At 40.3% G+C, this 12,733-nt stretch overlaps 1 protein-coding gene across 1 annotated transcript in view; it reads left to right on the forward strand.

Moving 5' to 3' along the window:
- The window catches only part of LOC132856628 (zinc fingers and homeoboxes protein 2-like), a 45,604-nt gene extending 34,665 nt beyond the window's left edge, over positions 1-10,939 (forward strand). Inside the window, exons 3-4 of the mRNA XM_060886259.1 lie at positions 3,218-6,248; positions 7,189-10,939. Coding sequence (XP_060742242.1) covers positions 3,451-6,216 — 2,766 coding nt within the window. The 5' untranslated portion in view covers positions 3,218-3,450 and the 3' untranslated portion in view covers positions 6,217-6,248; positions 7,189-10,939. The remainder of the gene's footprint in view (positions 1-3,217; positions 6,249-7,188) is intronic.
- The last annotated feature ends 1,794 nt before the right edge of the window (positions 10,940-12,733 follow it).

Here is a 12,733-nt window from a genome sequence, read left to right on the forward strand (position 1 = left end):
GCCTTTTTCAAGTCATTGTAATATATAATTTATAATTCAACCCTTCTATTCATGCTGATCATATGACATGGTTTTAAAGCCTCAATCAGAGCGTTGTTAGGGGCTTTTCTTATCCTTGTGATAAACTCTGCAGGATTCCTTGATTGTTATGCCATTTAGCTATTGTAACTCATTATTTTTCAACAATGAATCTATGAAAATATGCATTTAACCCTTTAAATATGTGTTAATCCATTTTAGGGAACATGTTTTCTTTTTTTTTCCCCAGACTTCATTTTTTTTGCAGAAAATGGCTAGATTTTGCTGTGGAAATGAGTAACAGGGTTGAACTGATGATTTATTTTTTCATTTTTGATGAAATTTTTTACATTTTTTATTTTAACTTTATGTATGTTATCGGTCAGTATTATTGAAAATAAAGGTGCAATTGAGTGCAATTACTTTTCTGTTCTGGGAATCTTTAGGAAATTCAGATGATGTAGCATCCTGTTGAACATGGGACCTGTGTTGAGGTAAAAAGATGAATAGGAAAAATGAATAGGAAATGATGAGATGATAAATTGCTTTTAACATGAATGCAGAAAAGATTAAAAAAAAATAAATACATAATAAAAAAAAACATTTTATTTATTTGTTTGGTTGATCTGTATTTTCTTTTCTCTATTGAAAGTATTTTGTTAGTCATGTTCTTTTCTTTCTTTTTTTTTTAACTCAAACTTCAAGGGCAAAAAATGCAAAAAAGCTCATTAAGTTGTGAAAATCATAGTCAGGAAACTTGTTAGCAAAAGTTTGGTGTCTGAATTTGGTTAAAAAAAATGAAGGGAAAAAAAAGCAATGCCATAGCAAAAAGAGTAACGCTAATTAACCTTTAGCTCTCGACGTCCCTGTGAGCTTGTAGGGGACGTCACCACCGTACAAGCTGTTCCAACATTTAACATTGATTCCGTGTTTCTAAATCACCCTGTATTTTTTCTTTGGTCTTACTGTGATTTTTATAATTAGTGATGTAAGCGTGTTCAAACAAACTGGTGTGTAACAGTTCATCAGTGACAGCAGCGGTCAGTTTTGCATAGACTTCCTCACTTATGGATGGGTTGCCATGGCAATGGCATGGTTCTGACAGCTACAGTAAAGTGTTTGGGCCAAATGGATATTTGAACTGCTATACTTCATACATTAAGAATTGAGTAGTACAATCGATTGTCTTTTAGTCCATTTCAAATTTAAAATACATCGCAGCAGAGATGTCTGTTGTACAATTTAGATTCGTTTATACACAAGAAGAAAAAACTAAGAACACTGATTGATTGTAACCAGCAAGCACGTTCAGGGCCATTACTTGGTGTGTGTGTTTATGTGTGTGTTTATGTATGTGTGTCTGATTCAATTAATTATCTTTCTTTTTTTAATGAATATGCAAACACGTTTTGGTGGTTCAGTCTTTAAGGAGTGCATAGTGTGAGTTGGGGACAGAAGACGACTCATGCATGTTTCATTACGATGGGCTCATCACCTCGGTGATGCCAGCCCGTACCCCCGTCACTCACTAACCGGAACGGATCATTACTCTCTCTCTCCTGCTTTCTTTCTCTCTCTCTGACACACACAAACACACACACACACACACACTCGCTCACACGTACGGACCCGTCTGCGCTCCGCTGGGCGGCTGTGAGTGTGTTTCTAATTAGCACCTGAGAGAGAGGCGGAGTCATTAATATGCAGCGCAGAGGTCACACTGCTCTGCCGTTGCCATAACAACAGCATGGATATGAAGTCAGGCTTCATATTTTAACATATTAATACTCTGAAAGAGAGCAGCAGTTTATTTAATTTAGAGAAGAGCATGTACATGAACCCGATCCGGATCAGGACGGTAAAATTCACCCTGACTTTTGCGACCGTGACAGCAGCACACTGAGTAAAGGGTCTGAGATTTTCATTTAGACATGCTGTATTGGAGAGTGTGGTAGATAGATAGATGGATAGATAGATAGATAGATAGATGGATAGAAACTACAGCGATCCATCAATCAAATTGTGGCACAAGAAGTAAAAAAAATGTAAAATGGTTGATGGATTTTTGATTTTGGGGCAGTTTAGACGCATAGATGCCCTGAAGAGTAGCATGCATTTACATTAACACCATCTTTAGACACATCTGCCACTTGGAGGATTGCTCAATGAGGCTTGAATAGCTGGAGGCCAGAAAATCAATGTTCATGTGGTAGTCGGGAAAGAACTGAAACGTGCAGTTGTTAAGGAAAAAAGGCTTAAAGGGTTTCTGAAGGGTGAAGATGGAGGAAGATTTTCTGAATTAGATTCTGACATGGTTGTTTAGATTTTTGCCCAGTTGTACATTTTATGTTGTTGTCCGAACTACTGGGTGGCCATACATTTGAATTAAGAGCTGGTTCCTAATGTCAGTCTATCCTACTGCGCTATTTGACCTGATGTATTGCCTAGTCTTTAAACAAATGTGTGGCAATTGTGGATTAGGCGAGATCATTTTGTTTAATAGGTAATCGTGGAACACTGGCCATCAGAATGAGTGTCGGAAAAAATGCCTGGTCTGATACGCAACTTTAATTCTGTATGTTTCACATACTTTTCGTATGTTTTCATATTTCATAAGTGCCCAGAAGTCCTTTTTACATAAGATTTGCCTATGTAAAGCAGAAAAGATCTGGCTTCATTCATTATCCAGAGTAAAGTTTATATGACATGGTTCCTCTGTTTGTCTGTAAAGGCTTTATCAGGGCATTAGAAAAAAAAGCTTTGTGACTGTAAAAAACAGACTGATGAGCTAATTTGTGATGTGGCATTTAAGGCTAGGTTTAGACTGAGAAAATTCATTCATTTAAATTCTTTCTTTCTTTCTTTCTTTCTTTCTTTCTTTCTTTCTTTCTTTCTCCTTCACTGTCTATCTGATGTTGGTAATAAATCTTGTATTCCGGGAGATGTGTTCTCGTGCTCCAGCAAACCCATAGACCTCCCTTACTCTGTGCTGCCATTCCAGTTTTGTTTACTTCTGTTTTGCACCTAACAGAGACTGTTAAGATAATAACTATGAACCAATGTAATAATGTTTACTTTACATTCATTTGAATTATTGTTGCCCAAAGTGCAGCCTTACAAATAATTAGTAGAAAGAACATATTTTAGTCTTTTAATAGTTTATTCAAACTTTCTATATTCTTTCATTGTCTGTGCACAGGTGAGTCCTGGCTAATGATGTCCTATGAAGCTCTGCACTGGAGCTGATGTTCCCGATCAGCGGAGGACTCCGGAGGCAAGGCTGGGTGACTCCGGAGCGGACTGAGGAACTGCAGAGACCCGCTCCTGTACCGGGAATCCACTCTGATCACCTCGATCCCTTCCTCCTTCCCTTTACAATCCCTGCAATCTCCTCTGTCAGGCTTTCCCCTGAACCATATTAGTGCAGTTACCATGTCCAGCCGAAGAAAGTCCTTTACTCCCTGCATGGTCTCTGTTACTGATGTGGAAATGGGTGGCCATATGGAAATGGCTACCGTGGACAACGAATTGGTGGAGGACAGACCATGTTCTCGGCAGCTCTTAGACATGCATCAAGATTCAAGGCAATGTATGGCTGAGGAGGATGAGGAGGTTCATGTGGAAGGGACAGGAGATAAGATGGAAGAGACGTCCTCCACCCCACAGATACAACAGAGTAGGGGCTACCAGTGTAAGTACTGCTCCTACTCTACCCAGAATCTCAGCGACTTCAAAGAGCATGTGTACTCCACGCACCCCAATGTCATTCTGAACCCCCTGTACCTGTGTGCTGTCTGCAACTTCAGCACCAAGAAATTTGACTCTCTCACAGAACACAATGAAACAGAGCATCCAAGTGAGAGTAATTTCAAGTTCAAGCGGATCAAACTTGACAATCAGACTGTTCTAGAGCAAACCATTGAGAATGAAGATGACTCAAACTCTCCAGAATCTAAGCTTATGCAAGATAATGATGATGCCTTTGAATTTTTACCCTCGTGCCCATCAACAGTGCAGAATGTTGAAGATGCAATCTTTAAAAATGCAAATGAGGCAGAGAGTAATTTAGATCATCTGTTGTTAAAGGATCAGATCACGGCAGTGAATGTAAATGGAACAATCATTATACCTGAGCCCATGATGCTAGAGGGGCTCTCCCATGTCATGCCTCTTTTGCAGCGCCCCCCGAACCTGAGCTCCATTCCAACAATTGCTGTTCCTCTGAACACTAGCAAGTACAATCCGTTATTGGACACCAACTCTACACTTATTACATCCTTCAATAAATTCCCTTATCCAACTCATGCCGAACTTTCCTGGCTCACTGCTGCTTCCAAGCACCCTGAAGAGCAGATCAAGGTGTGGTTCACCACCCAGCGGCTCAAACAGGGGATCACCTGGTCACCAGAAGAAGTGGAAGAAGCCCGCAAGAAGATGTTTAATGGCTGCATGCCTCCTGCTCACCACACATTCACCGTTTTGCCTACGCCTGTGAGCGAACCAGTTGCCACCAGCCAGTCTGTTGCACCAGCAGTGTCCTGCCATGTTTCTGGACAGTTCACCCAGTTACTTGCTACCACTGCAAATGGAACTTCTGGTGCCTGTACGACTGTCACTGTGACAACAGTTACTAATATGCATAATCTTAAGCGCCCTTTGGGAACATCATTGGTGGCCCAGGATGTAAAGCGCCCCATGATTCCCACAGATGAACTCAAAGAAAAGCTACGCATGGCACCTCCACCAGTCCCACCCCTATCCATGGCTCCTCCTCCTGTACCCCTAGACAGTAAGAGATCCATGCTCCCACCTTTGATTACAACAGACATGAAACGACCTGTCGTTACCCCTTATGCTTTGCCCAAGGGGAAAATGCCAATGGTCTTTCCACTGGCAGCCCCTAAAGATAAGATAACCATGGCTCCCCCTCCATTGCTACCCAGAGATAGACTACCTATGGTTCCCCTAGTTTCAGCTGATATTAAGAGGTGTACAGTTCCCCAGCAAATGAGAAATCAAGCTTCTGCCTTTTCTGTCATTTCTAAAGAGAAACTGTCACTTTTACCTACTGACGTAAGCTTACCCATGGTGCCCAAATTGGTGACTTCTCAAGTGAAAAGACCACCAATCATTCAGACTGCAAGGGCCCCACCTGTTGCCCCAAACATGATCCCCACTTTCTCTCTGGAGAGTAAACCACTAGAGCCATCAGTGGAGCAAAAGCCCACACGCTCAGAGAGTCGACCCACAGAGAGTCAGAATGGCAATAATAGAGTCCCCTGTGGGGATGGTAAAAAATGGTTTTCTGATCAGAGTGCACTGGCCCATAATGGTTTACGGCACTTAAATAATAATTTTGCTCCAAAGGAGCGTCCAAAAACAGTCCCAACCCAGTTCCCTCTCCTGGAAAGACTGAAGGGGAAAACTGCTGAGCAGCTAAAGGTTTTAGAAGAGAGTTTTCAGAGGAATAGTTTCCCATCACATAATGAGGTTGACCACATTGCAATCACCACAAGACTCTCCAGAGAGGAGATTGACAGCTGGTTCTCAGAAAGAAGAGCCCTTCGAGACAACTTGGAAAAAGCCCTTCTAAACTCCATGGGGTCCAAGAGGACTGACATTGCAGAGAGAAGATCACTTTCACAGCACCAGCATGCTTTGCTAAATGGAGTTTACAAACAAGGTGGGCTACCCATCTGCCCTCTGCCTCCCATTATTGCCCCCACCTCGTCATCTGTGCCTATGGACAGGAAGTCCCTAAACCTTCTTAAAGATGTCTTTGTCCAAACACGGTGGCCTTCTCCCGAAGAATACAGTTATCTGGAGGCACAGACAGGTTTGGCTCGTACTGACATTGTCAGATGGTTTAAAGACAGCCGTCTGTCTCTGCGCAGTGGAACTGTAGAGTGGAAGGAGCTGTTCCACAAGCTAAGTGGCAGCGAGTCGAATGGCCGGCTGATCTCAGATCAGCTGTGCAATGTCACTCTGCCAAGCCAGAAGACGCCTACAGCAGAGTGCGCCAAACTAAGCAGCCAAGAGATCAAAGAGTGGTTCAACAACTCACTGGGCCAGCGTGGGCCCATGGTGGGGCGGAACGGAGGTCAGAATGGAGGCAGCGTGGAGAAGTGTGGAGGCTGGATAGAAGAAGCAGTGGGGACTAAGATGGCATCGCGAGAGCTGGTCTCAGACACAGATTAGGGCACAAGAACAAGATGGGCAGGAAAAGAGGGGTAAGTCTGATCAAATTTTCTTATGCTTTCCTGGTCTGGTGATTATACAGACCGAGGGGACACAATAGACCGCTCCTCATCAAAGGATTTGGCTGTTGCCATGGAGATTTGGAATAGAGGACTGGAACCCAGGTTGGGCTCTTTGATGTTGTTCCGTTAAGAAAAACAAAGCTGTGCAGCAGGGAATTGAGACATACTGAGATGTTGCTATGCAAATAGTGCAGACGTGACAGTTAACTACAGTATACTATCAGAGACATAGAGGAAGGTAAAGAAGAAGAAAATATCTGTTTGTAGCATGAACTAGTTTCTTTGTTCTTCGAAAGTATATTCATTGCAAAGGCTTGTCATAAAAATAGTTAAAAAATCTTTTTCAAGCTCATGAGCTATTTGAACCCAGTTACTTTATATCCTTCCTGGTATATTCTATGATTTTGTACTGTAACTTAAAACACATTGCTCACATGCTACACTGTCTAGGTTAGGTCAGTGGTTGATAGTAAGAAGCTAAGTTGATATATTTAAATAAGTGTATACTGTTGGTATCGTTGAATAACTTTGTTAAACTTGGCCAAGTATTTGTAGATATGCTCAAAGGCACAGCTCTTGCTGTTTTGATGGTATTGACTTTTCTATAAAAAAGTTTTTTTTTTTTAAATTATGAACATAAATATAGATTTAAGAAAAAAAAAAAAGACCAGAGCTAAAATGTCATACTCTGCAGAATAAGTGGCGGCAATGTAATTTCAAACTCTTCTGATGATCCAATTACTTGTTAATGTGGCAGAGTAACTAAAGTCTCCCAAGCAGCTTGAGTTTGTTCATACAGGTAGCGCAAGCGTCAGCATGAAATTCCTTTTGGGGTTCATCAGCAGTCTGGTGTAGACAGTAACTCAGACTGTCAGAGTGCTAATGATGGCTTTGTTCCAATTCTCCACAGGTAGGAACTGCTGCCGCTGTCATTTTGCACAGAAATGGATGAAAAAAAAAAAGAAGAAGAACAAGAGAGGTCTACTCTGAGATGTATTTTTGGAACCAGTGATTTTGCTCTTGCCCTTTTCCACTGCACCAGCTAACACATGGCACCAGAAAGAAGCAGAAGGTGCCTGGTCATAGCGTGTTGTCCTGATCTGCAGTGGTGATTGTGAAACCCTACTTGGTGCTTCAGGTGGTTTGAAGCAGTGATGGACGGGGTGAATGCATGGAGGAGATTAAGACCATCGAGTGCCAAAGCTGGATTTGCTGCATAACTACTCTTTACGAAAAAGGTTCTTGTAAATATTTTTTTTCTGTACTGCTACAGATTTGTACAATTTTGCCGGGAACTTTTGTTACATTTTATAATGGGCGTGAGAGGGCCCCCAGATTTTGCTCTAGCTGGTCCTTTCAGTGGACACGTTCTACATTTTTTTGTAACAACACCATGCACCACTACAGGCATTGGCAATATATCAAACGGATGTTCATTACAGTTTGTCTTTGGAGGGACTTCTTCAAATCAGTGCATTTACTGACTGTTTCAAGGTGCTGTTAAACTTTCTGGATATTACATGCCGTTGCTTTTGCTATATTTACAGTTCTTACAGCGTGATATTTTGCAACAACAGTTTAAAAAAAAAGAAAAAAAAAAGGACAAAAATCACATTGCTGTTAAACAAACCGGTGGAAAAATCTGCAAATCTGTTTTGTCCTGTACAGGAAAAGAAAACACTCACTCGCCAGCGTTTATCTGTGATAGTTCAACTCCGACTGTAGAAACAATTAACCCGGTACCAGATACACTTTCCATATTTACTGCTTCTGTAATGTCAGTGTCACATATATTAGAAATACTTTACTTATACCAAGGTCCTGCTTACTACTCTCCAAAAGACAGATGTTGTCTGCTGTAATCCAATAAAACACAGCCTACCTAAAAAAAAATGTTTTGTGGAAGTTGTATCTCTTTGAACCAAATGCTCTGAATATAATAAGATACTTTTTAAGCACTGTTCCGTGGTTTGTCCAGCAGCCAAGGATACTGTGCCATGCTGCCCAGTTCCGTTTCCCAACCCAGCCACTGAGGGGTTCATGCTCAGTGCTGGTCCCAATCCCGGATAAATTGGGAGGGTTGACAGAAGAAGTTCATCAGGCGTAAAACCCGTGCCAAATCCAATGTGCTGATTGGTTTGTCCGCTTTGCAACCTCAAACAGGGAGAAGTTAATGTACTTAAGCACAGTTTCCTAACTCCACATACACCTGATCTGATCTCAGTTTTTAAGGACATCACAAGCTAAGTGAGGTGTATTGGGAGTTAGGAAACCATGGAACGCTACAGAGATGAGGGTTCCCAAGACTGGAGAAAGATTGAGAAACCCAGAATTAATGTTGAAGATTACTTGTGCTTTGCAACATCTTGACCAGGGGTCATTAACTTGGAAGTGCAGTCTGGACGCAGACCCAGAAAGTTTTTTTGGTGGACCCGAATCAATTACAGAAACTGATTGAAAAACTGCAGTTCAATGACTCTGGCTTTACAAATCACAAACCATTACCAGTTTCTGTAGTAAATCCTCTATTGCGTTTTATCCAATCTAATACATTAATTTGAACTATTTAACCCAAACTAGCTGATCAGGTATAGGGCAAGAAACATAAGTTCATTTAATTAATAGACTTACGGATGTTTTTGCATTTTATTAACCTTTAGTGATCTGAAAGAAGTTGACGATAAAAACTGAATGTTTAAAAACGACTGGGAAAAGAATGTATGTGTTTTTTTTTTCTCTACATTATATTCAAAATGAAAGTCGCTTATTGCACTGGTCAAACTTGCTAACAAGAATCGATATTATATAATAAAACTTAACCAATTTAAATGATATTTTTCATAGCCATAAGCATTAATCTGATCTGTTGCCTGCGTTCGGTCAGGTTAGTTGTTTAGCCAGACCTTTTTGTAAGCAAGAAATGTTATGTTTCCGGACCTTTATCAAATTTTGATTCACCTGCTGATAAGGTTTGGTTTTGATGTCTTAAAATTAGCCAAGAATAACATATACTGAGTAGTAAAGAAATGTTCTGCTTTGCTCTCTGACTTGCTTGTTAGCCTGAATAGATGACTATGTGGATTGTTGCGCTTTTTCTTATCTATTCTGAGCCTTTATCTATCACATATATATTACAGTTGATATTACAGTTGATGTTGATTGTATCCACATACATTTAAAAGCACAATTTGATGCATGTGACTTTATGCCTGATGCTTTTGGTGTGTTTTAATGCAAGGCCCAGCATCTGAAGTCACCTCTCACGTTTGTCAGCAGGTGTTGACGTCATGAGAAAATATGTGTATAGGTTGTCATGCCTCCTGAGAATTTCACTGGAAAATAGAAAAGAATAGAGCTAGAGTGCCTGGCAGACATTAAGTTTGGCACAAGAGTAAAAATTGATTTTGAATGTCAAATTCCCATAGAGTTTTCATCTTGGCCCAAATAAGCAGCCCTCGAATATCCGAATGGTACTAGAATGTGGTTATTGGGGCAGAATACAGAAATCAAACAGTGGGAGAATTTTTTTTTTTTTTGCAGGTTTACAGTGTGGTACAGAGAGTAACAGAGCAGCCAGCACCAGAATCCGAGCTTATCCAGAGTGTATTGCTAAATACTTTATGGAAGAGCCAGTCCCTGTTTCGCACTGCTCACACTCTGCATGCTGGAAGTGGTTTTTTTGGGAAACACTCCACAATCTTCTTTATCAGGATGATCAGAGAACTCAATGAAACAATAGCTCAGTGTACTCCATCTGCTTTGGTGTGTGTGTACATGCACCAGGGAGCAAGAGAAAGAATTCCAACCTCCTCCACCCCACACAGACCTTCACACGGATGAATCGACTGCAGTTTCTTACTCAAAACACACCCAACAGACACCAGTATCTATCTCTCTTCTGTGAATGTAATCCTAATTAAACGTATCTGCTCGTCTACCTAATGTCACAAAGCATGGTCTATAGAGCATCTGAATAAAGGATAAAGTTTTATAACGGGCCCATTTTGGCACTCTGCCTGTTACTAAGCAATGAAGGCCAGCCATAAGAAAACGTGTTTGTAAGTCACATCAAATTATTTTCTTTTTCTTTTTAGCTTATGGGAGGAATAATGTATCACAATACACTGATTTCAATTAAGTCTTTGGATTTTGGATCATTGTGGGACGATTAAGTGGGTGTGGCCTCCAATCTCGTGGAGTCTGTTATACTGTGTGATATTTTGATTAACCTCAAGTGCTCCCTGAGGTCATAGAAATGAGACCATGTCCTGTTAGAGCTATGTGTGTCAATTCGGAGGCCGGGTACCCCGAAGGGGCTATCATTTCTTTAATTTTATTACATTTGTGGAATTGGAGCCATTCTACCGTTATAAAATCTTTTATATTTATTATTTCTTTATTATTATTAGCTTGTTTGACCAGTCACGGTATAAATTTAAAAAAGAACAGTAAGTCTAAATAACGTGAGTATGTGTATTGTAATCAAAAGAGTTGTTACCGTAGACATTTTCAACAAATAGCCATAGCTGATATAAAATATTTTTGTACTTTTAAATAATGTCTTATATATGGTTTGAGAGTCTCTGCCCTATAGATTCAGCAACAGCTGGTGTGAAATCTGTTGTACACTTTGTTAATAAAGCTTCCTAATGAAACTGGATCAAAACCAACCAACTGTTTACTTTTAACCAATCGTACAAATTCATTTTCTCTGGGTTAATTTAAAAAAAAATGTGTGGGAGAAACATATCAGAAAAAGGTTTGACTTGCAGTAGTGACTCACTTCACCAACAATCAGACCATTTTGTTCGTGGACACACTCCTACTCCTTGATTTTGATTTGGACGAAAGCAAACGCAAAGGGCAATTCCTTTTAAATGTCAGCAGAAAACTTCGCATAAATAGAGTTTATATTTAACTTGGTTGTACTAGTCGTACATGTAATGGTCACTACCATGTGAGCTCTACTGTCTGATTGGCTAGGTTTCTCATTAATGTACGCTTGTGTGCTGTTATTGGAAAATAATCAATAACTGGGTGGACGAAGCACAATGCAAAGAGAATTTACTGTTAATACCCCAAGCAGATTTGTTCTTTCATACCAGAATCATTTGCATACATTGATTGAACGTCCAAATACATTGAATACACTGATTACAATTGCTATGAATTAGATTTTTTAAGTGTTTATAATTGCATTTAATGTTGTAGAGCCAACCAATTTCAAACCATTCCTAAACAATTTTCTTTTTCTTTAAAACTTAGTCAGTAACAACCTTGAGGTAGGTGATACCTAGTCAAAGTAACAGACACATAAACACCAGGACACAAGGTTTCCCAGCACAACATTGGCCAGAGCATCACACTGCTTCCACTGGCTTGTTTTCTTCCCATAGTGCATCCTGGTGCCGTCTCTACCCCAGGTAAGCAAAACACAGGCAAAAGAAAGCATGATTAGTCGAAAGTTAGTCAAATAGTTCTGATGTTCATGTGCACATTGTAAGCACTCTTGGTGGTCTGACCAGCAAGCTGTAATGCACTGTGTTCTGATACCTTTATATCATAATCAGTATTAGCCTTCACTCCCCACTTCGATCACCTGGCCTTGAGTGGACACGACCATGTTGCATGTTCAACAGTTGTTCTTCCTTGGAGACTTTAGGTAGGTACTAACCACTGAATAGCAGGAACATCCCACAAGTAAAAGTGCAAATTTTTCCTGCTTCTAAATCATGAACCTCAAGAACTTCCTGTTAACTTGCTGTCTAATATATCCCACCCCTTTGTAACCAGTGCATCAGTGTTATTCACATAGAGTAGAATAAAAGTATTTGTTTGTCACATATACATTACAGCACAGTGAAATTACCAACTTTGGAGGTTGGGGTCAGAACGCAGGGTCAAACATGATACAACACCACTGGAGCAGTGAGGGTTAAGAGCCTTGTTTAAGCGCCCAACGGTGGTAGCTTGGCAGTGCTGGGGCTTGATCACTGATCTGCTGATCAACAACCCAGAGCTTAACCGCTTGAGCCACTACTGACACCATTTAATGGTTTTAATTGTTTTATTGTTACACCTGATGTACAGACTTTACATTTGAATATAGCTCTATACTCTCTGTTAATAAAAACATAGCCAAATACGCATTTAGTCTTATTATTGCTAAGTCTGTGAGACATTTTCAAATGTCACATTCTTAATGCTGGAATTGCTTCTGTGATTTATTTTCATCTTCACGCTTGTGAATTTCAGGTATCTACAATTCAGTGCCTTTTTTCTGTGGCAAGCAACTGGCTTCGATTCCTGCCATCTTGAACTCAGCAATCCTGTTTGGATCCAGCGCAGTCTTGCATGATGCACTAAGCACGCTTCACCTGTTAAGAAAAAAAGTCATATAAACTTGGATGGACACAAAAGAAAAGAAACATATTCAACTATTTTTTGTGCAACCT

The sequence above is a fragment of the Tachysurus vachellii genome, chromosome 14 (genome assembly GCF_030014155.1).
Source record: "Tachysurus vachellii isolate PV-2020 chromosome 14, HZAU_Pvac_v1, whole genome shotgun sequence".
Lineage (NCBI taxonomy): Eukaryota > Metazoa > Chordata > Actinopteri > Siluriformes > Bagridae > Tachysurus > Tachysurus vachellii.